The sequence below is a fragment of the Trematomus bernacchii genome, unplaced genomic scaffold (genome assembly GCF_902827165.1).
Source record: "Trematomus bernacchii unplaced genomic scaffold, fTreBer1.1, whole genome shotgun sequence".
NCBI lineage: Eukaryota > Metazoa > Chordata > Actinopteri > Perciformes > Nototheniidae > Trematomus > Trematomus bernacchii.
Window position 1 is genome coordinate 7,398,634 of NW_022987739.1, and position 17,747 is coordinate 7,416,380.

Consider the following 17,747-nt stretch of genomic DNA (forward strand, 5'->3'; position numbering starts at 1 on the left):
ACATAGCGCATTATACAAGATCATTATTTTCATCTTGTCCTTTAGCTGTTATCTGTTCCACCCACACCGTCTCTGCTCTGTCTCAAGCAAACCAGACCTGGAGACTGTGAGACTGCAGTGGGAGTAGGACATGTCCTTTCAGCTTGAGTCTATAAACAAAAAACAGATGCTCAAGTAAAAGGAGAAAACAATTGTATAAAAAACAATTATGGCTTCTGTCAGAAATGTATCGATTTAGAGCGCCAGGTGGAGGAGATCCAGAAAAAACTAAGAGATGACTCTAAAGAAGATTCCTCCGGCTCTTTAAACGAATCATGATACTCTGACCTCACTTAATCCTTCGCCTCACCCAAACCAACAATTTCTCATGCAATGTTCCACTCTTTTTTTATGAAGACTGCTTATAAAATGTATTTGTGTGCAGTGGACAACTGGGCTACAAAAAAAAGCTTGTATCCTTCAACATTCCTAAACCTTTGAATCCACTAGGGATATGTTGTCATTTAAATTGAATAAGTATCCAGCCATCCAGTCCCATAGAATAAAGAACTTTTAGAGTAGGAGCACATGTTATCCTGTAGAGATATGAAGGAAGCAGTTACCCAAACGTGTGATATAATTATAAATGACCTGCAATTGAAGGCCAACATCTTGACCTGACCTTGTGTCGAGGTCCATGTGTATTTTGGCAGGTGGTTGTGGGATTAAAACCTGACGTTTCTCTGATAAGAAGCATGTCCCTCCATGTGCCACGTTGCCAAACACACTGCAGAGCTGTGGTGTCAAAGCCCCATTCAGTCCTTTTGGAACAGAAACAGCAGGGGACAGATGACCTGAGCCATGTCTGGACTGAACGCATCTCTCGGATACTTTGTGTCTGCTGCCATTTTTGCAGCCTTAGTCCAAACACTTCTTAAAAAATGGCCAAGGTTAAGCTTCATGTTGGAGTTTGCTTCCTCTTTCATGCTGGTGGCATGTTTGTTGGAGGTGCAGACCATTGTAGATGTGGGTGAGTGGGCCGGAGGCTTGGGTCCTGATGTGACGTTAACCGTTCGGTTTGTGGTGTTGTTAACCCATGGTATTATCTGTGGAAGTGCGTCAGGGAATCCCACCCTGGTTGTGCTGAAGTTCCTGCAGCGGGAGGCCACCACCCTACCCACTCTCCTTGCTGTTGCAGCCCAGTTTCTTGGGGCCCACCTGGCGCTTCTTGTAGCTCTTTACTACTGGAGTCTGGAGCTGACAGACATGCACATGATCAAAAACCTGATGGCTAGAGAGTGTAGCTCATCTCTGCTGGTCTCCTTGGTTCAAGGTTTTTTCACTGAGTGTGTCTGCACGCTCATCTTTCATCTAGTCCTTCTAAACCTGCAACGCAGATCAGCCCTGATCCGGGTGCCGCTGATCGCAGTCCTCCTCACTTTCCTGTCCCATACAGGTAAGTTCTGGGTGAACGTGGCCCTTCATTGATCCAAAAAAAGTCATAAAACTCCACTCATGCAAAGTACCTTTATGCTTGTGAATATTGCTTGAGGAAAATTACTTGAATACAAAACAAACATTTTAATTTAAAACCCACAGTGAAAAAAAATCATTGAAATATAGGAACGCAATGAAAAATGAATATAGCAGTCACACACTTCATGGGTGCAGGCCAAGATCACATGGTTTCTGATAATTTTGTTTGTTAGACAAGTTAATTACTTTTAATTATAGCCTGACTAAAATGTCTCCTCTAGTTGACGTTAGTCAATAATTATATTGTTCGTGATGCATCTTTATACATTTGGCTAAAATAGCTATAAAATGGTTAGGATTGTTACTTACATACAGCTTATTCACTACTCTAGTTTAAGACTTGAATTGTACCTCATCTTGGTATTAGTCATGATTCAAGCAGCTGTTTCTTTGCTTCCAGTGGTAGTTTATAAGAGTTATGTTTTGGCTTCTACTTTCCTTCAGGCATTATGCTTTAGTTAGTTTAATAAATAACATTAACTTTATTTGTCCATTCTTTTTTGCAGCCCGAGGCTACACCTCAGCCTACATGAGTCCCTCCTTGTCCTACGGCCTCACCTTCCACTGTCCTGGATTTACCTTCACTGAGTATGCAGTGGTCTATTGGCTGGGCTCCCTCACAGGTATATTAGATTAAAATGAAAAACATGTAGAGTTATTTTAAAGTAAACATGCTGTTCACACACTGTATCTGTTTTCCAGGCATGATTCTGGCTCTTTTCTTGTACATGGGTCATATTCCAAGGATCTTTTCCAAGAACCTACTATATTCTCAGAAGACACGTCAGAAGACACGAGTACCAAAGGGGGACAAAGCAGAAAAGAAGAAACAGTGAAAGAAACTACCCTTTATTTTTTCCCTTCAATCAACCTTTAAGGACATTTCCTGAAAACAAATGGTTAATGGACAAGATATTTGACTGTACAGAAAATGTAAAATATTATGTATAGAATATAATAATGACCAATAAATTCATTTCTTCCATTCTTGTTTGCAGTTTTTAATACAATCATTACCACATATGAGGTTTTACATTTGAAAAAAAAAATACACACTTCTTTCTTAAAGTGTACACAACATGGTGGCCATCTATTGGTAGCTTCAAAAATCGCTCTGTGACAAAAACACTGCAGAAAATGATCTCACAGAGGCCAAAAGGAACTAAATCCTTAAAATAACTAGAAGTCTGGGGACTCATCTTTTTTTTTTTTAAAGACAATAAATATCAGGTATTTCGTATCTTAAGACGCTGTCACGTGCTCTTTGCATCGCTCTTGGCAGCGCTGGGTTTAGAAGACACAGGCCCATCAGGTCTTTTGCCTTTCGTCTGTTTTTTATTGGAAGGGCCTTGATCTGTGAGTGAGAAAGAATAAATAATGGTCAGTACCAATTGTTAACATGATTAAATCATTATTTCCTCAATGGGAGTTGAAACATATTAGAAAATAACTGTTTTGTAGTTAAGTGAATACCGTGAGTTTGGTAAACACAGTATGTCAATGGAAACCATTTTCTGTTAGGCTGATGTAAAATGTGGAGTTGAGGCTCATCACCTGGCTGCTTTTGTTGCTCCATTAGAGCCTCGGGACGGTCCACCCATAAACAGTGATTGGGATCATTCAGTAAAGTCTTGCTCTGCCCACAGCTGAGGCAACGCAAAACAGTAAACCGGGTTTTGCTGTTTTTTCCTAATGACACAAAATCAACAAAAGGTTCATGTCTATAATGGGTTCATACATTTTCAAACACATACACATTTTTAACTAATAAATTCACTGTTTAGAAAAAAATCTTCAATTTGATAACCATTGGTAAGCAATGTAAGTTAACATGGTAAACATGGACTTTCACTATAAATAATGAACACTCACTTCTTTGTCTTGTTGTAGCAGTTACTCCAGGGATTAGCAGTGAGCAGCACTTCTTGCATAATGTTCTCTTCACTGATGGGTCTCTGCAATAAAATATAAAATCTTAAAAATGTATCATAGATTTGGTTTCTGCCTTTCTGGAATCACTTTTGGAATAATAAATATGACTTAGAGGGACAATTACTTTGAAAGTATTCCAGGCCTACTAGTGTTTCTCTGAAGAGAACACTAATGGATAGGATTAATATAGCCCAACAAAGAGAGGGCATTATTATAAAGCTGACTTGTACACATTTGTGAAACTATTGTCGGTTTAATTTTGTGTTTTTGTGGTAGTTATATCTTGAGGATTTCTACATATCTTCTTGTAAATCTATGCTCTGAAGTGGCAGCGCCTTGCTATCATTACCTTTCAAAATAAAATCAATCTAGGCAAGAGAGTGAAACTAGATAATATTGAGCAAAACTTACTGTCTGAGAACTAAACGCCTTGCAATTGTCTTCTGTGTGAAGCAGTAGAAACGAGCCAGCTCGACATTTTCCGGGTTTTGTGATAAAACACAATGTGCAGCCTGTAGAGATAAAACCGGTGGAAGAAAATCATTACACGCTTGCTTAGCAAATAAGCTAACATGTTAGCCACGTGAGGAGGATCGGTCATTGGCTTCACGACAGCGATTAACTTTTGCTTTATTATGCATTTCCTACCTGGTAAAGATAGTTCATTCTTTGGTAAGCATCTTTGTCTTTCAGTTGTAGTGCCATTACACAGAAAATATTAGAAAGAAACTGTAGTAGTTAGTCGTTATAGCTGCTACACTGAGTTACATCAGCCTGAAGTCAAACTGATACACTTCCGGGAAAAACCTCCAAAATAAAGGCATCGACAAAGCTCACGCCTACCAAAAAAAGTTCCTAAAGTCGTATCATCGCAGTCTGTAAATAATCATGTTTTATAGGCATAAAGCTATCAATGAAAACAAAAGTTCTTAATTCGTTCCACTTCCTAGATACAGTAAAGAATGCATAACATTATATACATTTGTCTAGTGTTCTATTTGTTTAATTAAATCAATTAAAGTAATACTGCACAACAATCACTTTCAGTCTCAAATCACAAAAGCACAAACAGTTGCATTTATTTGTGTGCGCTGCAAGGTTGTTAGTCATCCAGAAAACAAAACAAAAACAGTCTACAAATTGTCTTTACTAGCCTTCTACAGCTAACCACTATGATATGGACACTTTTCAAACTAACTTTAGGTACATATTATATACATGGGAAAAGAGCATGGACAGGACAGAGTTCAACATACAATACTAATTTTTAATAACAACAATAAAGAAAGTATAAACCCTGTCAATCTAACATTTTAATTTGCCTGTAAGGTGCACCTCTGGTATCAGGAGACTAATGATACAGAGGAAGAACTGGTACAGTAGGTCTGTCACGTGTGGCAAACGAAAAACGACACACTCACAGCACATGTTCATGACGACACTACTGCACTGAAATGTTTCCTATAAAACTGGTACTAGAAAATGTCCAAAAAACACGATTCAATGTGGAAATAGCAAGAGTGTTCATTGAATGAGACCAACTATATAACAAGGAGGGGGACAAATATGAAATTCAAGTATCAAAATAACTAAGACACTGACAAGCTGAAAAGGTAAATTACAAAGGCAGTAAAAATCATGGGAAGAGAAACATTGACACAATCAACAATACATTAGGCAACATTTTGCATTTGTTTAAGGCAGTTGATTAAAAAAACTAAAAAAAGAACTAGGCATCTTCTTCATTCCAAGTTAAATACAAGCCTAGCGCTAACTTGTCACCAGGAGATTGGTTGTACAAAATAACTACGCCGGACTCTGAAACTAAGCACTTTAGTTTGACTGGTCTTCTGACATCTGAGTGAGAATAGAGTTCATATGGACAGCGGTGGAGTTGTGCTCTATAATTTTGGTCTTCTTCACAGTGAGGTTTGTCAGGGCTTATAAGGCTGGTGCATCAAGAGTGGAAAGTCACTCTCAGCCTATTGTCTGGCACAAAATCTAAATGGTTGGCACATATCCGTGCACAGCATGGGAAGGCAGGATAGCTTGCTTCATCAGCTAACGGTTGCCCTTCATGGCCTCCTTGGATGCTAGGATGAGAGGTGTGAGACTGGAGAGAGGCTTCGCTAGCTTCAGGAACGGATGCTGCACACCAGATCAACAAAGAGAAATTGAAGGAGGGGAAAAAGAGATCAACCGTTGAATAATTCAATTAAAACACAAGACAGGTTCAATGAAAATATCCAATGAGAAGTAGAGTTTCTAACCTGCAGCAGCTCTTTGCCTCCGTATCTTTTCTCTACATCCATTTCCAAGCAACGGTTGAGGAAGTCTCGGAAGATCGGAGACAGCTTCTCTGGATTCTGAAGCTCGGGTGTGCCGTTTGTGGCAATCAGGTATAATGCCTGCCAAAGGGGAAAATAAAACTATTCAATCCGCCTGCAGGAAATAACATACTTGCAGCAAGTTAAGCAAATCAAACCTGGCCTGATCTGTTTTTTATTAGTGTTATACAATTAAGGAGAGGACAGTTTGACTTCACATATTTTGTCTGATGTACACTGATATTTTCTTTCCTGAAAAATCTAAACTGTCTTAACCTTATACCAAGACTCGGCATCTTTGTTTTCCCATACTTAGAGCTGAGTACAACAATAGTGTCCGGATCTGACACCCTGAAGACATTGCTGCCACACCCAAACATACACAATGTACACCAGCTCTCTCACATAGTTACAGTGCTTTTTCCAGCCCAGCATTCACAGTCAGCACAAACCGCTTAACTTTTCTAAAGCACATAATGGCAGCAGAGTAAAATAAACCCAAACAAACTGTATGTGACATCTAATAACTGGTCTACAGAAATCAATAATTGAGCGAGGATATGAAGAGAGCAGTGTGTTCATGTCAAAATGACTTTTTTTAACAAATTTACTCCAAGCACAGATGAGACAATTATGAGAGTTTAAAGGTAGGGTAGGTAAGTTTGAGAAACCAGCTCGAGATACACTTTTTGTTATATTCCATGTAATGCTCTTAACATCCCAATCCTGGCTGAGCAAAAACGTTCTCAACCTCAACGAGAGCAAGACTGAGGTCATCTTTTTTGGACCCCAACCTCCAGCCTCTCCGGTTGATATTCTGGGCTCTCTCAATAAAAACATCCTCCCCTCGGTCATGAACCTTGGAGTGACCTTCACTAGCACTTTTAAATTCGACAAGCAGGTCAGCACCGTAGTCAAATCCTGCTTTTTTTAAATAAGACTATTGGCCAAAACCAAGTCGTATTTATCTTTTAATGACTTATAAAGGGTTATCAACGCCTTTGTAACCTCGAGACTGGACTATTGCAACGCTCTGTATGTGGGTATGGACCAGGCCTCAATTAAACGCCTGCAGCTAGTCCAAAACGCAGCTGCACGTTTGCTGACTGGCCACAAAAAGCGTGACCACATCACCCCAATTCTGGCCTCACTGCACTGGCTTCCAGTTCGGTTCAGAATTGATTTTAAAATCCTTTTATTTGTTTGATTTGATTTGATTTGATCCCGATAGCAATGAATATCTTAAGTGCTTTGACAAAAAATCCATAAAAAAATGTCATATGTGGAAGCCGTAGTACTGTAAAAAGCACGACCAATCATTTTAGCCGGCCCGGCTAAAATAACTGGATGGCCTACCTGCCTGTCAGCCTTCCATCTGTGCACAAACTTATCTCGTGCCCTCATTGGTCATGTGCGTGTTCGTGTGTGTTGGAGGAGGGGCTCTATAAGGAAGTGGCAGATTTTCTCCGGTTGTGTATTTTCAAATTCTAGCGATCTCGAGCCGGTTTCTCAAACTTACCTACCCTACCTTTAAGGTCAAAGTGTTGGAAATGAACCTAACATGTTATGTAAACATGAAAAAACAGATGAATAACCGGGAGGATTGAAAAGGTTCACACTCACTCGTAGTGGGTTCTCGTTCAGGTAGGGAGGCTCTCCTTCAACCATCTCAATGGCCATAATACCCAGAGACCAAATGTCTACTTTAGGCCCATAAGCCTTTCTGGTCACCACCTCCGGAGCCATCCAGTAAGGCGTGCCTACCATGGTGCTGCGTTTGCTCTGCTCCGGAGTGATCTGGGCACAGAAGCCAAAGTCGGCTGTCGAGGAGAAGAGTAAATACAGTTAATGAGAGTTACAGTGAAGCAACAGAGATGTATTAGTATAGGACTTACTCAATTTGACAGAGCCGTCCATTCCAAGTAACACGTTGTCACTTTTGATGTCCCTGTGAATGACCTGGTTCGCGTGCAGGAATTCCAATGCTTGTAAACACTGCAGGTATGGAAACAAATGAGAGACAGAGAGTGAAAAATTGTTAAGAGTCAAGTTTTGTTTTGCTTCCAACTCACACATAATGTTTAGGCTTGTACAGCATCAAGGTTTTAACGAGGTATTTACAAATCAAGTGTTTTCAGCTGAATTAGACCAATTTCAGTTATAACTAACCCCGTTTGTTTTATGGAGTGAGCACTGCACCAGATTCGCTACATTGCTTTGTCAGCAACCAGTCATATTGTAACTTATGAAGCAATTTGGCCTTGAGTGCTCTGAGTAATTTGGCTTGCTGTTGACACACCATTTTGTTGATGAAAAATGCAGCGCCCAGCATTTGTTACTCGTGTTTTTCACCAGTTTTTCTAAGAACAATATAACAGGAGTAACAGGGGTACTAGCCTAAAAAAAGGGATGTTTTTCTATACCGTATACCACAGTGAAATGCCAGAAAGGTATGAAAGATAGATATCACCTTATAAAGTGGGACTTGGGTTTGGTCTCTTTTATAAAACACTGGTTGTTAATAGTTCAGGGTACCTCTCGGCAGACAGCGGCTATCTGGGCTTCATCCATACAGGTCTCTGTCACCACATCTGTCAGTGAGCCTCCAGCCAGATACTCCATCACCACAAACAGCTCCTCCGCCATCAGGAAACTGACATACACAAATACACAATGTCATACACTGGTGTCCAACCATGTTTTTTTTAGACTTGTGATAAGATGTTCTTCCTTCATTCTTACCTGTCCAAAAAGTTGACGATGTTGGGGTTCTTCAACTCCTTCATCACTAAAATCTCATTGATGATCAGCTCCTTCTTCGGCTGCTTCTGTAGGTTGATCTGTTTAATGGCCACCTGTAAAAAGGATACAAGAGTGAGCAGAGGTTTAGAATTGAGTTAGTCACTGTTGCAAACCCTTGCTCAATTCAACATACTCATAGGTATCTTAAGATAACACATTTCAGCTAACTTTAAATAGGTAGTCAGTGTGCTAACTTGATTCCTCTTCTATACATGGAGGAAGGTGCTCCATAATGTGTTGTGATATCCACTACTTTACTGTCTTTTTTACTTCTCCTAATCTAAACATCACTTTACCTCCTGTCCTGTGGCGACGTCGATGGCTGTGAATACTGTTCCTGATGCTCTGTGAGACAAATGAGATAAGCCATTTACTTCAATGAACATTTAACAAACCGTCAAACTGGTCTGTATATCCATTAGGTTTTTAAATCCCTGATGTTAAACAAATCATAAGCTCCAAATGAAAATACTGCTAGGATATTCTTATAGGATAGTTATTATCTTTCTGGAGGTAACTGGCTTCATATACAGACACTTATAAAGCTAAAAAATGTATCTCACAAAGCTAGCTCAAAACATGTTTTTTTAAATGAAGTTAGAGGATTAAATGATCACAGGAAAAATATTCAGTCCCAGTAATATCTGGCATCCTTTTACTGTACATTGGTAACACCTAATAACACTATTTTGGAAACTACATTACATCTGGTTGTTGCGTGGCACTCACCCCTGACCAATTTTTTCATATCTGGTGTACTTCTTCTTGGGATCTCCAATGCTGACTATCGTTCCTGTAAGGCAAATAATATATGTAAAGGAAGAAATACAGCAACAAATTATGCAAATAATTTAACAGTTAGGATTTGTACGTAAGATTTATGATCATTTATAATTTACTTAGTCTGTCCATGATCTCCTCATCCGTCATCTTGCCCTTCTTGCCCTTCTGTCTTTCTGCGGCCTTGGAGGCAGTTTCTCCGTCTGGACACGTGCTGGGCGCAGGGATGGGGTCAATAACAGAGCGTGTATACACCTGCACAACAAAACAAAGACAAACAATTCAGTAAATACATTTGTAGGTTAACAAAGAATGCCTTAGCAAGTAAGCTATGAAATACAGATTTTTGAATTAAAATATGATCAATATGCAGTCAGGATTACTAAACCCAGGAGACTTACACTCTTTGTGTACTCTGGTCTTGGTGCCACAACAGGTGGAGGAGTTTCATCATCGTCGTCATCGTCGTCAATGTCTTTGATATTCGGAGAAGAGGGTTCTGTGCCTTTCTTGGTGGGCTTAATTAAAGTGGAAGAAAGGTTGTTCATCGAAACGAAAAAAAGAAAGAAATACAAAAGGCATGTGTGCTTTAATAGTTTTGATATACTTACAGACTGAGGCCCAGGAGTGAATGCATCTTTTTCTGTCAATAAAAACAAACAGAGGGACACTTAGAAATAATATTAGTCGTGACAGATTAAGAAGTATTTTCAAAGACTAACTTTGGCTTACACATTTTAATGTTTTACTCATTACGCTGACTGGTCACTCCTTAGTAATAATATCGATCAAACTCTTTGCTTTGAAAAAGGAAAATGTGTTATCAGCTTGAAGACAAAGGCTTCTGCTTCAGGAGTAAACTATTAGGCAATAATAAACTTGTACCTAGAATCCTGTTTGACGAAATACACCCCTTTTTTAACAACACATTTCCTAATGTCCTGCAGGTAACTAAATAAACTTAATGTCTGACTTAAACTTGGAGCCTTACCAGAAGATGAGAAGCTGAGGTACTTCTGACGACTGTTGCCTGTAGAGTCGTAGAACTTAAGAACGTCAAGCACAGCCTGTGGGTTTTTCTTCTGCTCCGACTTGGTGATGTTTGAGGTCTGGAGGAGTCGAGCCCACTGCTCTGGCATACCCTTTGAAAAGAACACATGGTGTCAAAATAGTGCAGACTTGTGATGTAAATGTGTCTTTTGGGTGATAATATGTGCCAAATTGCCAGTATATTTGTAAGAACAACAAACAGCAAAAAACTCACAGTGAACTCCCCCGTGACAGCATCAAACCCAACATGTATAGTGTGTTCAAAATCTGAAGGTGGTGAGATCTCCGGTCGCTCTTTGTCTCGGTCTTTCTTTCTACCACCTGAAAGTGACCAAACCCTTAGTGAAATCACACAACACACACAATCTGAACTAATCACGCACTTGAAAATACGCTAAATATCTGACCTTTTTCCGCCCCAGAGAAGATTGAGATGATCTTGTTGCGAGGTTTTCTCTCTTCAGGCACAGATGGCAGAGGTTTAGAGCTGTGGTTGGCTGAGAGGGAGTCTTTTCCAGAGCCGGTGCTGAAGATGGTGCTGCTCATCCTGACTGGAGGGGCAGGGGGTTTATCCTCAGCGTCTCCGTTATCACACATCACTAAAGGTTGTTGTGAGCCTCACAGGGCTACGAAGGCAGGAGAGCACGGCCGGTAAGGATGGCAAACACAGAGGCGGTGAGGCAGCGCTCACATCAGCATGAGGCTCTGGTGTGGTCATGCACTACAGATGTAGGGGCGGAAAATGACAGCGAATTGAGAGGAAGCATCCAAGGGTACCTGGAACAAAATTAGACATTCATCAGACCATAAACATGCTATAAGTATAAAGGGGTAATAATTGCAGCAAAAAGGCCATTTTTAAGGGTACAACTTTTCGCAAGGGTACAACAAGCAAACTCTAACTACATAACATTGAAATAATTCAGTTTTAACCAGATTCTTGAGTACTACTAGACTAAAAGTATGATGATTTAATCTAAACAACAATCCTGCTACATAATGTGTTAAGAGAAACTTGTGGATCACACACATGTTTTTTGGGAATGTCAGGAAACTAGCAATATTGGGATGAGTTAAAAGTAATATTAGGATATGAACTATGCAATGGAAGTCATATTTTGTTTAGGTTACCTAACACAGGAAGATCCGTAACCCATCCAACATCAGGACCAATATCTTATTAAAGTTCTAATAGCAGCAGTGACCCAGAGCACAATCACAAGAACAAATGTGAAAGGGGACAAAAGAAGTGAAGTCGACTATGTAAAATAACAAATATAGCAGTATGTGGTGACTTATTATCAAATAACCACACTAATATAAACTGAATAGTATACATGAGTGAGGGGAAACACCAGACTATTTGACATGACACACTAATCTAATGAGAGACAGAAAATACTACGCAAAGAGAAACCATACACACTGTCTGGAATGCTCATAGTCTCCTCTCATTTAGCAGGGGTGAAATGTAACTAAGTACATATATTAAAGTATCGTCCTTCAGTAACCATTTGAAGTACTTTACTCGGGTATTTCCATTTTCTGTCACTTTCTAATCCACTACATTAAAGAGACACATTTTTTACCACATGTATCTGACAACTTTAGTTAGTCCCTTCTTAAAGTATTTAGATAAAAACTCATAAGAGAAAGCATACCAGAAACGATTTTTAAATCAAAATAATAGTTTGGTCTGTCTTTCAAATAAGGTTAATCGGGGTGAGAGGTTTGAAGTTATCTGAAAGCCGACTGTTAGCTAAACTAAAACAGATCCACAGCTTTTTTGTCCAAACTTATTAATATCTAAACAACTACTATACTATTAGTTTCAGAAGTACAGAGAGAGCATTTTTATCCAAGTGTTTTCTCTGTTGTGTCCTATGTGGCTACAGAAGAATAGATGAGGATACAAGAATAATGCCCTTTGCCCTTCTCACTGTTCGTTTCACACAGTTCTCAAACGCGTAAACATGAGTGCTTTTTGTCAAATGATAAGAAATGTCAGCATATCGATGTTCAGACCAATTCACACATATAACGGTATTCCTGCCCTTCAAATTAGTAACAACTGGGGCGGCTAGCAAGCTAACGTTAGCATGAACTACTTGGCCAACAAGTGTGCTAGCCTAGTAGCTAGAAGCTAACCTTAGCATGAAAAGCTTTGTGCTTACAATCCTACGAGATCAGCGTTTTGGCTAATGGTTACAAGCCTGACAACCACACTTATGGGTTTACTCCTGACACATTAAAATTGACAATATATAGTTAAAACAACACTACATATGCTACACATTATCCGGTACAAATGTGGTTTATTTGCAGGCTAACTCACCCGATAATCCACACCAGAATAACTTGAATATAATTTGACTGTCGCTCGATCCGATTGGAAAACGTTTATAAATCCGTTATAAAGTACTTCCTTTGTGACATGGGCCCTTGGTGGTATGACACGCGTACAGATATGTTAGTAAATGTTGCTACAACTATTTACAATGCACATTTTCTTCTATCTTTTCGGTCCTTGGATAAATCCGCTATGGCGAAGGGGAAGCGGAACCACCGACCCAGCCCCAGTATATTCAATAAATGTTTCACATGAATGGTGTGTGGAATGTCTCCAAACATTACTGCTAACACTCAGAGCTTTACTTACACGTGTTTGACCATTGGAAATACTAAAAGCGAGTAATACATTAAAACACCTAACACTTGAAGTTAGAGGTTGATTTAGGCCGCAAGGCATTTTAGGTAATGTAGTTCAACATTTACAATATGTGAAAAGAAGGCTGATTGATATATTCAATCAAGGTTGAGGTTAAAGATATAACAGCTAGGCCCTGAAATGCCTTTGAACAATTCCTGCAAGCTATATTTGAATTCATTAATCTCTAAATCATAACAATGCTATGACCGTATGCAAATTGACATTAAGCAGTCAACATGTGATATAATGCCCTCCATACATATGGCTATTGCACGCCATTGACATCACAAAGCAAAATGCTGTGATGTTAAACTGTATTATCGAAATCATGTCAAGATCAAACCCTTTTTATATTAAGTATTATAGGGCTGCATATGAAACAATTATTTCTAACTACCTTATCGGTAGTGATGTCTCCATTAGCTTTATAACCCTGCAATCATACTTTCCATCTGCCATTTTATAACTTCATTGTCAACACACTATGATAATTATCTTTAGTTTAAGATGAAAATCACGAGAGAGTAAACAATATAGACAGAGAGAAGATACTTTGTTTTTATTATTCAGATTTTAAAATAGTGTTATTTTGCTCTTGGGATCATAAGCGTAATTTGTTCTGGGGACGCTGGGTACATGTCCCCACCACTTTTTGAAAAGACCAATTTTGTAAAAGTAAACACTTTTTCTAACAAGTGACACCCTTGCTTGGGATAAAGACAGCCTAACAGGATTTGTGGCCATACCATGTACCATGATCCTGGTATCAGACAAAACTGCATAATTATAGTATTATGAGTTATTCAACACAAGATATGTTGACCATCAGTGTTTAAATGATGCAATGTTCCCACATGTGTTTGGACAGTGCCACACAGCAGAGCATTGTGACTAGAAGAGTTCCACCACACACAGGCCCGCACAAAGACCCGTCACCAACTGGAAACTGGACACTCGCAGGGCCTCGCTCCTAAAGGACACAATATATTAAATTAAAAGGAAAGCAGCAATAGACAATGAGTATAAAATAAAGGTTAGAAATAAAATAGACTTTTTTACACTTAAAATTTGGGAGAGATTTACATAATGATACCTTTTGCTGATGCTGTTGTTTAACCCATTGACATGAGCTTGAATTGTGGTGAGTACAGGGGGCTTCCATGACATCATGAGGCTCTACATTGTTAAGCGGCATACCTTTAAGTGAGAACAATTTAAAGATTAAGACAAGACTGTCTCTATCAACTGTATTTTTCATCCAATGTTTCTGATAGGAAAATAGAGAATAGGAAGGTCCTTTAATAGTCCATTATTGGTACATACACTAAACCTCAATTTAAAATATATCTTAAAATATTGTTTATATAGTTTCTGAGATGAGCATGAATACAGAACAAAGTTAAGTTCATTGACTCACATTTTTCAGTCCACAGCAGCAGCTCTGGAGGTTCTATGTCGACTGACGTAAACGTTTCGCCAACAAACGAAGGCTCGTGGTAACGGCCGTGTATGGGAATCGTTACTTTTAGCAGTGTAGGAGTTGGTCCATCAGGGGTGGGATAAACAAAGGTGACAAATCCCGTAGTCTTGTGAGCAGGCCCCTCTAGGTCAATGGTTGAATCTAGTATTATCTAATAGAGGTGAATGCATACATAATCACATTAATAAAAAAAGAAATTTGTACATGAACATGGATTGTATTATGATTTTCACAAATGTGCTATGTTAATACATAAATAAAGGTGAGTCAAGCCCATCTCAAATGTACCTTCCAATCACTTAGATCGCTGAGGGATGCAAGTTGGTAGGGATCAACATAAACACCTCTAGGCCATCTATGAAGCAGCAAAACTCTGACCCCACTGTGCACATCAGGGCTGAGCTCAACAGTGGTTTCAACCTCCCTAAATCAGAAATCACTTACTTATTACTTTTACAATGAGTGTTTAATATGATTAGAATTTCATATTTGCCAATACCTGTGAAAACCCCTTTTGATTATCTCCATTGAAACCAGTGAGGATTCAATCCAGTGCTGTAGTAGAAGACCACAGTGGTTCTCATTCTTCTCATCTATAAAAATATGTAGGTTTTATTAGTCAAGACCTGACAGAGCAGACTTATTATTAGTATTAAAACAACAACAACAACAGTCATAATACATTTATGTCTGGCATTATTCGTTAGTTCGGTTAAAGCCTTGTGATAGATGAAGATGCCATAAAAGTGGATTTACAGTTATACACAAAGGGACAGGGAAATCATTTTTAATTTCAAACTTTATAGCAATTACTCGAAATCAATAAAAGAACAAAGGACTCGACTTTTTAAAAATGTTTCCACCTGATTGGCTGTCAGTTGCCTATCCTGCCAGACACTTTACTTTCAATGCTTTGGTTACAAAACGTATCAGTGTTAATCCGGTAAAGCTAGAAAGTCTACACAGATCAATATACCTTACCCCTTTCGATAAAACAATGACATGACGCTAAACAAGCCAAAACAGACACAAGCACAAAATACATCCAAAATAATAATGGTAAACTACAACAATTAGTTTACAGCCTGTGTTCTGTTGAACTGGCTACAACTAAAATACAAAAAATGCCCAGCATTTCTTTCAAATTGTTTACGGAAAAGAATGTTGAAGGACCCTTCAGTAGTTAAAGGGAAGCTAAAATAGCGCCTGACTAGAAAGAAAAACAAAACGGTCAATCTGAGAAAACTCTGATTAAATAATTAAGTATCAAAAAGGGTATGGCGACGATAACATATCAATCATAAACGTGATGCTGATTAAAATAATAAGAATGTGGGTATTATATTTCAATTTAGACAGGCTGCAGCCAAGACAGATAGGTTCGAGTCTAACTACCGTTGGGCACCCTGGCAACCATAACGCGTTAGAGCTGTATGAAGCTCGTTGTCAAGATGCGTACAATTTAAAATGTATAACGTTTAAAATATGTTAGTCTTTTACCACTAGACTTAAATTGAAGACTATTTGAAAGTATACCGCTGCAGTAACTACCTGAAAATGAGTTTCGAAGCAAAGCGATGTGGAGTGCAGTTCAGTCCTCCCTCCATAGTTTTAATGTATCAACACAAGGAAACTAAAGATGTGCGAAAAAGAATAATACCTGTGCGCAACTTCTCAAAATATTCTGGTAAGGCATTACAGTTTTTTGCGACACATTAGCTACATGTCAACTATTTATTTATATTTTTAACCACAGAGATCTCACAGTCCCTTATAAGCCTTCACATATCACAATCGACGTATAAATGACCATAGCTGAAAAAATCAGGGCACAGTGACAGAAGATTGTTTTAACTTTTCTTCACAATAGAGAATTTGCTGTCGACATTAGACAACTGCCTCTCAACTCAGGACCCTCAGTGGCCATCAAGGCTACAGATGTAGTCTGCTATTTTGAAATTATTTAGAGGTATCTCGAACTGCATTTCGATAGGAATATGCACCACCAAACTAATATGTAAACTTCAAGGATAAGAGCTTAAGGAGGGTGCCTTATTTTTTAACTCTTCCTGAGGTCGTGTCTTGTTCATGGCCCTTTATCCAATTCTAAGTATTTTAGTTTACATAATGCTACAAAGATGAATAACACATTTCCTAAAGGTGTTTAATCACATGACCACAATCTAACAGGAATGTTGCATCTGTTGCAATGTCCCTGGTGGATACACAAAGGCAACAGGATACATATTGCACACAAAATGTGGTTTAACAGTCAATAGGGCTCCTTAGCAGGTTGACCTTGTTACATCCAGCAGTTTCAATCCTTGATGCCCTCTCTGTAACCTCCAGATTGTAGCATGGCTGCAGAGGGTCTGAAAAACCACCCTCGGCACAGAGACTACCTGGAGGGTGTATCCCAGAGCCAGCTGGAGAAGCTTCACATCATCCTGCGAGATCACATGCAAGGCCTCAGCTTGGAGCACAGCCTGGCCTCGTTCCGACTGGACCCCGATGAAGACCTTAACCAACTGGATGACGATAAGCTGGCTCGCAAGAAGGGCAAAATGGACGAACTGTTCGAGAAGAACCGGAAACACAAGGATGATCCAGACTTTGTTTACGACCTCGAAATGGATTTCACCAAGACCACCCAAGAAAAGTGCAGCTGGGATGAAGAGTCTAATGATGGATTTTAAAACTCTGTTCTCAAATACTTTCTTTGACCTTTAAGACTGCAAATCACCCAACAAACTGATACTCTATTTAAAAGAAAATCTGAGACAGCTGACGTTTACAACTACCATCTAAAGTCATACACAGTAGTAACATGGGGAACTCCAAAGGAAATATCTTCTTTTATACACTGAAGTATATACCTGCATTGCTATTTTGGAGGTATACATATATAAAACTAATGCTACAGATCTGCAATAAATTCTACCTTCATTAGAAATATAATAATACATCAGTCTTTAGTGCTTATGAGTTTTCAAAGATGCTTATATACATTTGGATAAAATGAAATAAAACAATAAAATAAAGTGGTTTTAAATAAAAAAACATTACATTTAGGCAGTTACAGGTATAGTGCTTGTCATTGGCCCAACCTGTTAACATCAGTGAGGGTAGAGTAAATATAATTCAGACAAGA

General features: G+C 38.9%; 5 protein-coding genes across 6 annotated transcripts; 2 read left to right on the top strand and 3 right to left on the bottom strand.

Moving 5' to 3' along the window:
• Nucleotides 1-793: 793 nt before the first annotated feature.
• Nucleotides 794-2,502, top strand: aqp12 (aquaporin 12). The gene is made up of 3 exons (XM_034146438.1): nucleotides 794-1,435; nucleotides 2,022-2,138; nucleotides 2,218-2,502. The coding sequence occupies exons 1-3, from the start codon at nucleotides 841-843 to the stop codon at nucleotides 2,349-2,351; spliced, it is 846 nt and encodes a 281-aa protein (XP_034002329.1). The 5' UTR covers nucleotides 794-840; the 3' UTR covers nucleotides 2,352-2,502.
• Nucleotides 2,501-4,291, bottom strand: rpp21 (ribonuclease P 21 subunit). Its single transcript, XM_034146439.1, has 5 exons — nucleotides 4,096-4,291; nucleotides 3,859-3,959; nucleotides 3,388-3,470; nucleotides 3,070-3,204; nucleotides 2,501-2,869 (listed from the first exon to the last, which is right to left on the bottom strand). Exons 1-5 carry the CDS (start codon nucleotides 4,150-4,152, stop codon nucleotides 2,769-2,771), a joined length of 477 nt encoding a protein of 158 aa, XP_034002330.1. The 5' UTR covers nucleotides 4,153-4,291; the 3' UTR covers nucleotides 2,501-2,768.
• A 210-nt stretch (nucleotides 4,292-4,501) lies between these two features.
• pak2b (p21 protein (Cdc42/Rac)-activated kinase 2b) lies at nucleotides 4,502-12,986 on the bottom strand. 2 transcript variants are annotated; one of them, XM_034146434.1, is made up of 15 exons: nucleotides 12,742-12,986; nucleotides 10,814-11,183; nucleotides 10,621-10,727; nucleotides 10,348-10,498; nucleotides 9,968-9,999; nucleotides 9,758-9,874; nucleotides 9,476-9,611; nucleotides 9,306-9,369; nucleotides 8,873-8,921; nucleotides 8,517-8,629; nucleotides 8,310-8,427; nucleotides 7,670-7,769; nucleotides 7,398-7,594; nucleotides 5,718-5,855; nucleotides 4,502-5,595 (listed from the first exon to the last, which is right to left on the bottom strand). In XM_034146434.1, exons 2-15 carry the CDS (start codon nucleotides 11,001-11,003, stop codon nucleotides 5,509-5,511), a joined length of 1,599 nt encoding a protein of 532 aa, XP_034002325.1. In that variant the 5' UTR covers nucleotides 11,004-11,183; nucleotides 12,742-12,986; the 3' UTR covers nucleotides 4,502-5,508. The 2 variants fall into 2 exon arrangements, with proteins under 2 accessions (XP_034002325.1, XP_034002327.1); XM_034146436.1 differs by having other exon boundaries at nucleotides 10,814-11,127; nucleotides 12,742-12,978.
• Nucleotides 12,987-13,652: 666 nt separating this feature from the next.
• Nucleotides 13,653-15,763, bottom strand: pigx (phosphatidylinositol glycan anchor biosynthesis, class X). Its single transcript, XM_034147384.1, has 6 exons — nucleotides 15,578-15,763; nucleotides 15,096-15,189; nucleotides 14,885-15,020; nucleotides 14,534-14,747; nucleotides 14,210-14,313; nucleotides 13,653-14,086 (listed from the first exon to the last, which is right to left on the bottom strand). Exons 1-6 carry the CDS (start codon nucleotides 15,639-15,641, stop codon nucleotides 13,949-13,951), a joined length of 750 nt encoding a protein of 249 aa, XP_034003275.1. The 5' UTR covers nucleotides 15,642-15,763; the 3' UTR covers nucleotides 13,653-13,948.
• A 250-nt stretch (nucleotides 15,764-16,013) lies between these two features.
• Nucleotides 16,014-17,742, top strand: cep19 (centrosomal protein 19). Its single transcript, XM_034146446.1, has 2 exons — nucleotides 16,014-16,283; nucleotides 16,946-17,742. Exons 1-2 carry the CDS (start codon nucleotides 16,154-16,156, stop codon nucleotides 17,290-17,292), a joined length of 477 nt encoding a protein of 158 aa, XP_034002337.1. The 5' UTR covers nucleotides 16,014-16,153; the 3' UTR covers nucleotides 17,293-17,742.
• Nucleotides 17,743-17,747: the final 5 nt, after the last annotated feature.

What these genes read in the sequence shown, in the direction of transcription:
- aqp12 (XM_034146438.1), top strand. Translation starts at nt 841, where the DNA reads ATGTCTGGACTGAACGCATCTCTCGGATACTTTGTGTCTGCTGCCATT. An exon ending in CACTTTCCTGTCCCATACAG is followed by an intron (nt 1,436 to 2,021) that starts GTAAGTTCTGGG and finishes TCTTTTTTGCAG; the next exon opens with CCCGAGGCTACACCTCAGCC. An exon ending in TTGGCTGGGCTCCCTCACAG is followed by an intron (nt 2,139 to 2,217) that starts GTATATTAGATT and finishes TCTGTTTTCCAG; the next exon opens with GCATGATTCTGGCTCTTTTC.
- rpp21 (XM_034146439.1), bottom strand. Translation starts at nt 4,152, where the DNA reads ATGGCACTACAACTGAAAGACAAAGATGCTTACCAAAGAATGAACTAT. An exon ending in GAATGAACTATCTTTACCAG is followed by an intron (nt 3,960 to 4,095) that starts GTAGGAAATGCA and finishes TTATCTCTACAG; the next exon opens with GCTGCACATTGTGTTTTATC. An exon ending in AGGCGTTTAGTTCTCAGACA is followed by an intron (nt 3,471 to 3,858) that starts GTAAGTTTTGCT and finishes ATTTTATTGCAG; the next exon opens with AGACCCATCAGTGAAGAGAA.
- pak2b (XM_034146434.1), bottom strand. Translation starts at nt 11,003, where the DNA reads ATGTGTGATAACGGAGACGCTGAGGATAAACCCCCTGCCCCTCCAGTC. An exon ending in GACCAGAGTACACAAAGAGT is followed by an intron (nt 9,612 to 9,757) that starts GTAAGTCTCCTG and finishes TTTGTTGTGCAG; the next exon opens with GTGTATACACGCTCTGTTAT. An exon ending in GGAGATCATGGACAGACTAA is followed by an intron (nt 9,370 to 9,475) that starts GTAAATTATAAA and finishes TTTGCCTTACAG; the next exon opens with GAACGATAGTCAGCATTGGA.
- pigx (XM_034147384.1), bottom strand. Translation starts at nt 15,641, where the DNA reads ATGTATTTTGTGCTTGTGTCTGTTTTGGCTTGTTTAGCGTCATGTCAT. An exon ending in GCGATCTAAGTGATTGGAAG is followed by an intron (nt 14,748 to 14,884) that starts GTACATTTGAGA and finishes CACCTCTATTAG; the next exon opens with ATAATACTAGATTCAACCAT. An exon ending in AACAACAGCATCAGCAAAAG is followed by an intron (nt 14,087 to 14,209) that starts GTATCATTATGT and finishes TGTGTCCTTTAG; the next exon opens with GAGCGAGGCCCTGCGAGTGT.
- cep19 (XM_034146446.1), top strand. Translation starts at nt 16,154, where the DNA reads ATGAGTTTCGAAGCAAAGCGATGTGGAGTGCAGTTCAGTCCTCCCTCC. An exon ending in CAACTTCTCAAAATATTCTG is followed by an intron (nt 16,284 to 16,945) that starts GTAAGGCATTAC and finishes TGTAACCTCCAG; the next exon opens with ATTGTAGCATGGCTGCAGAG.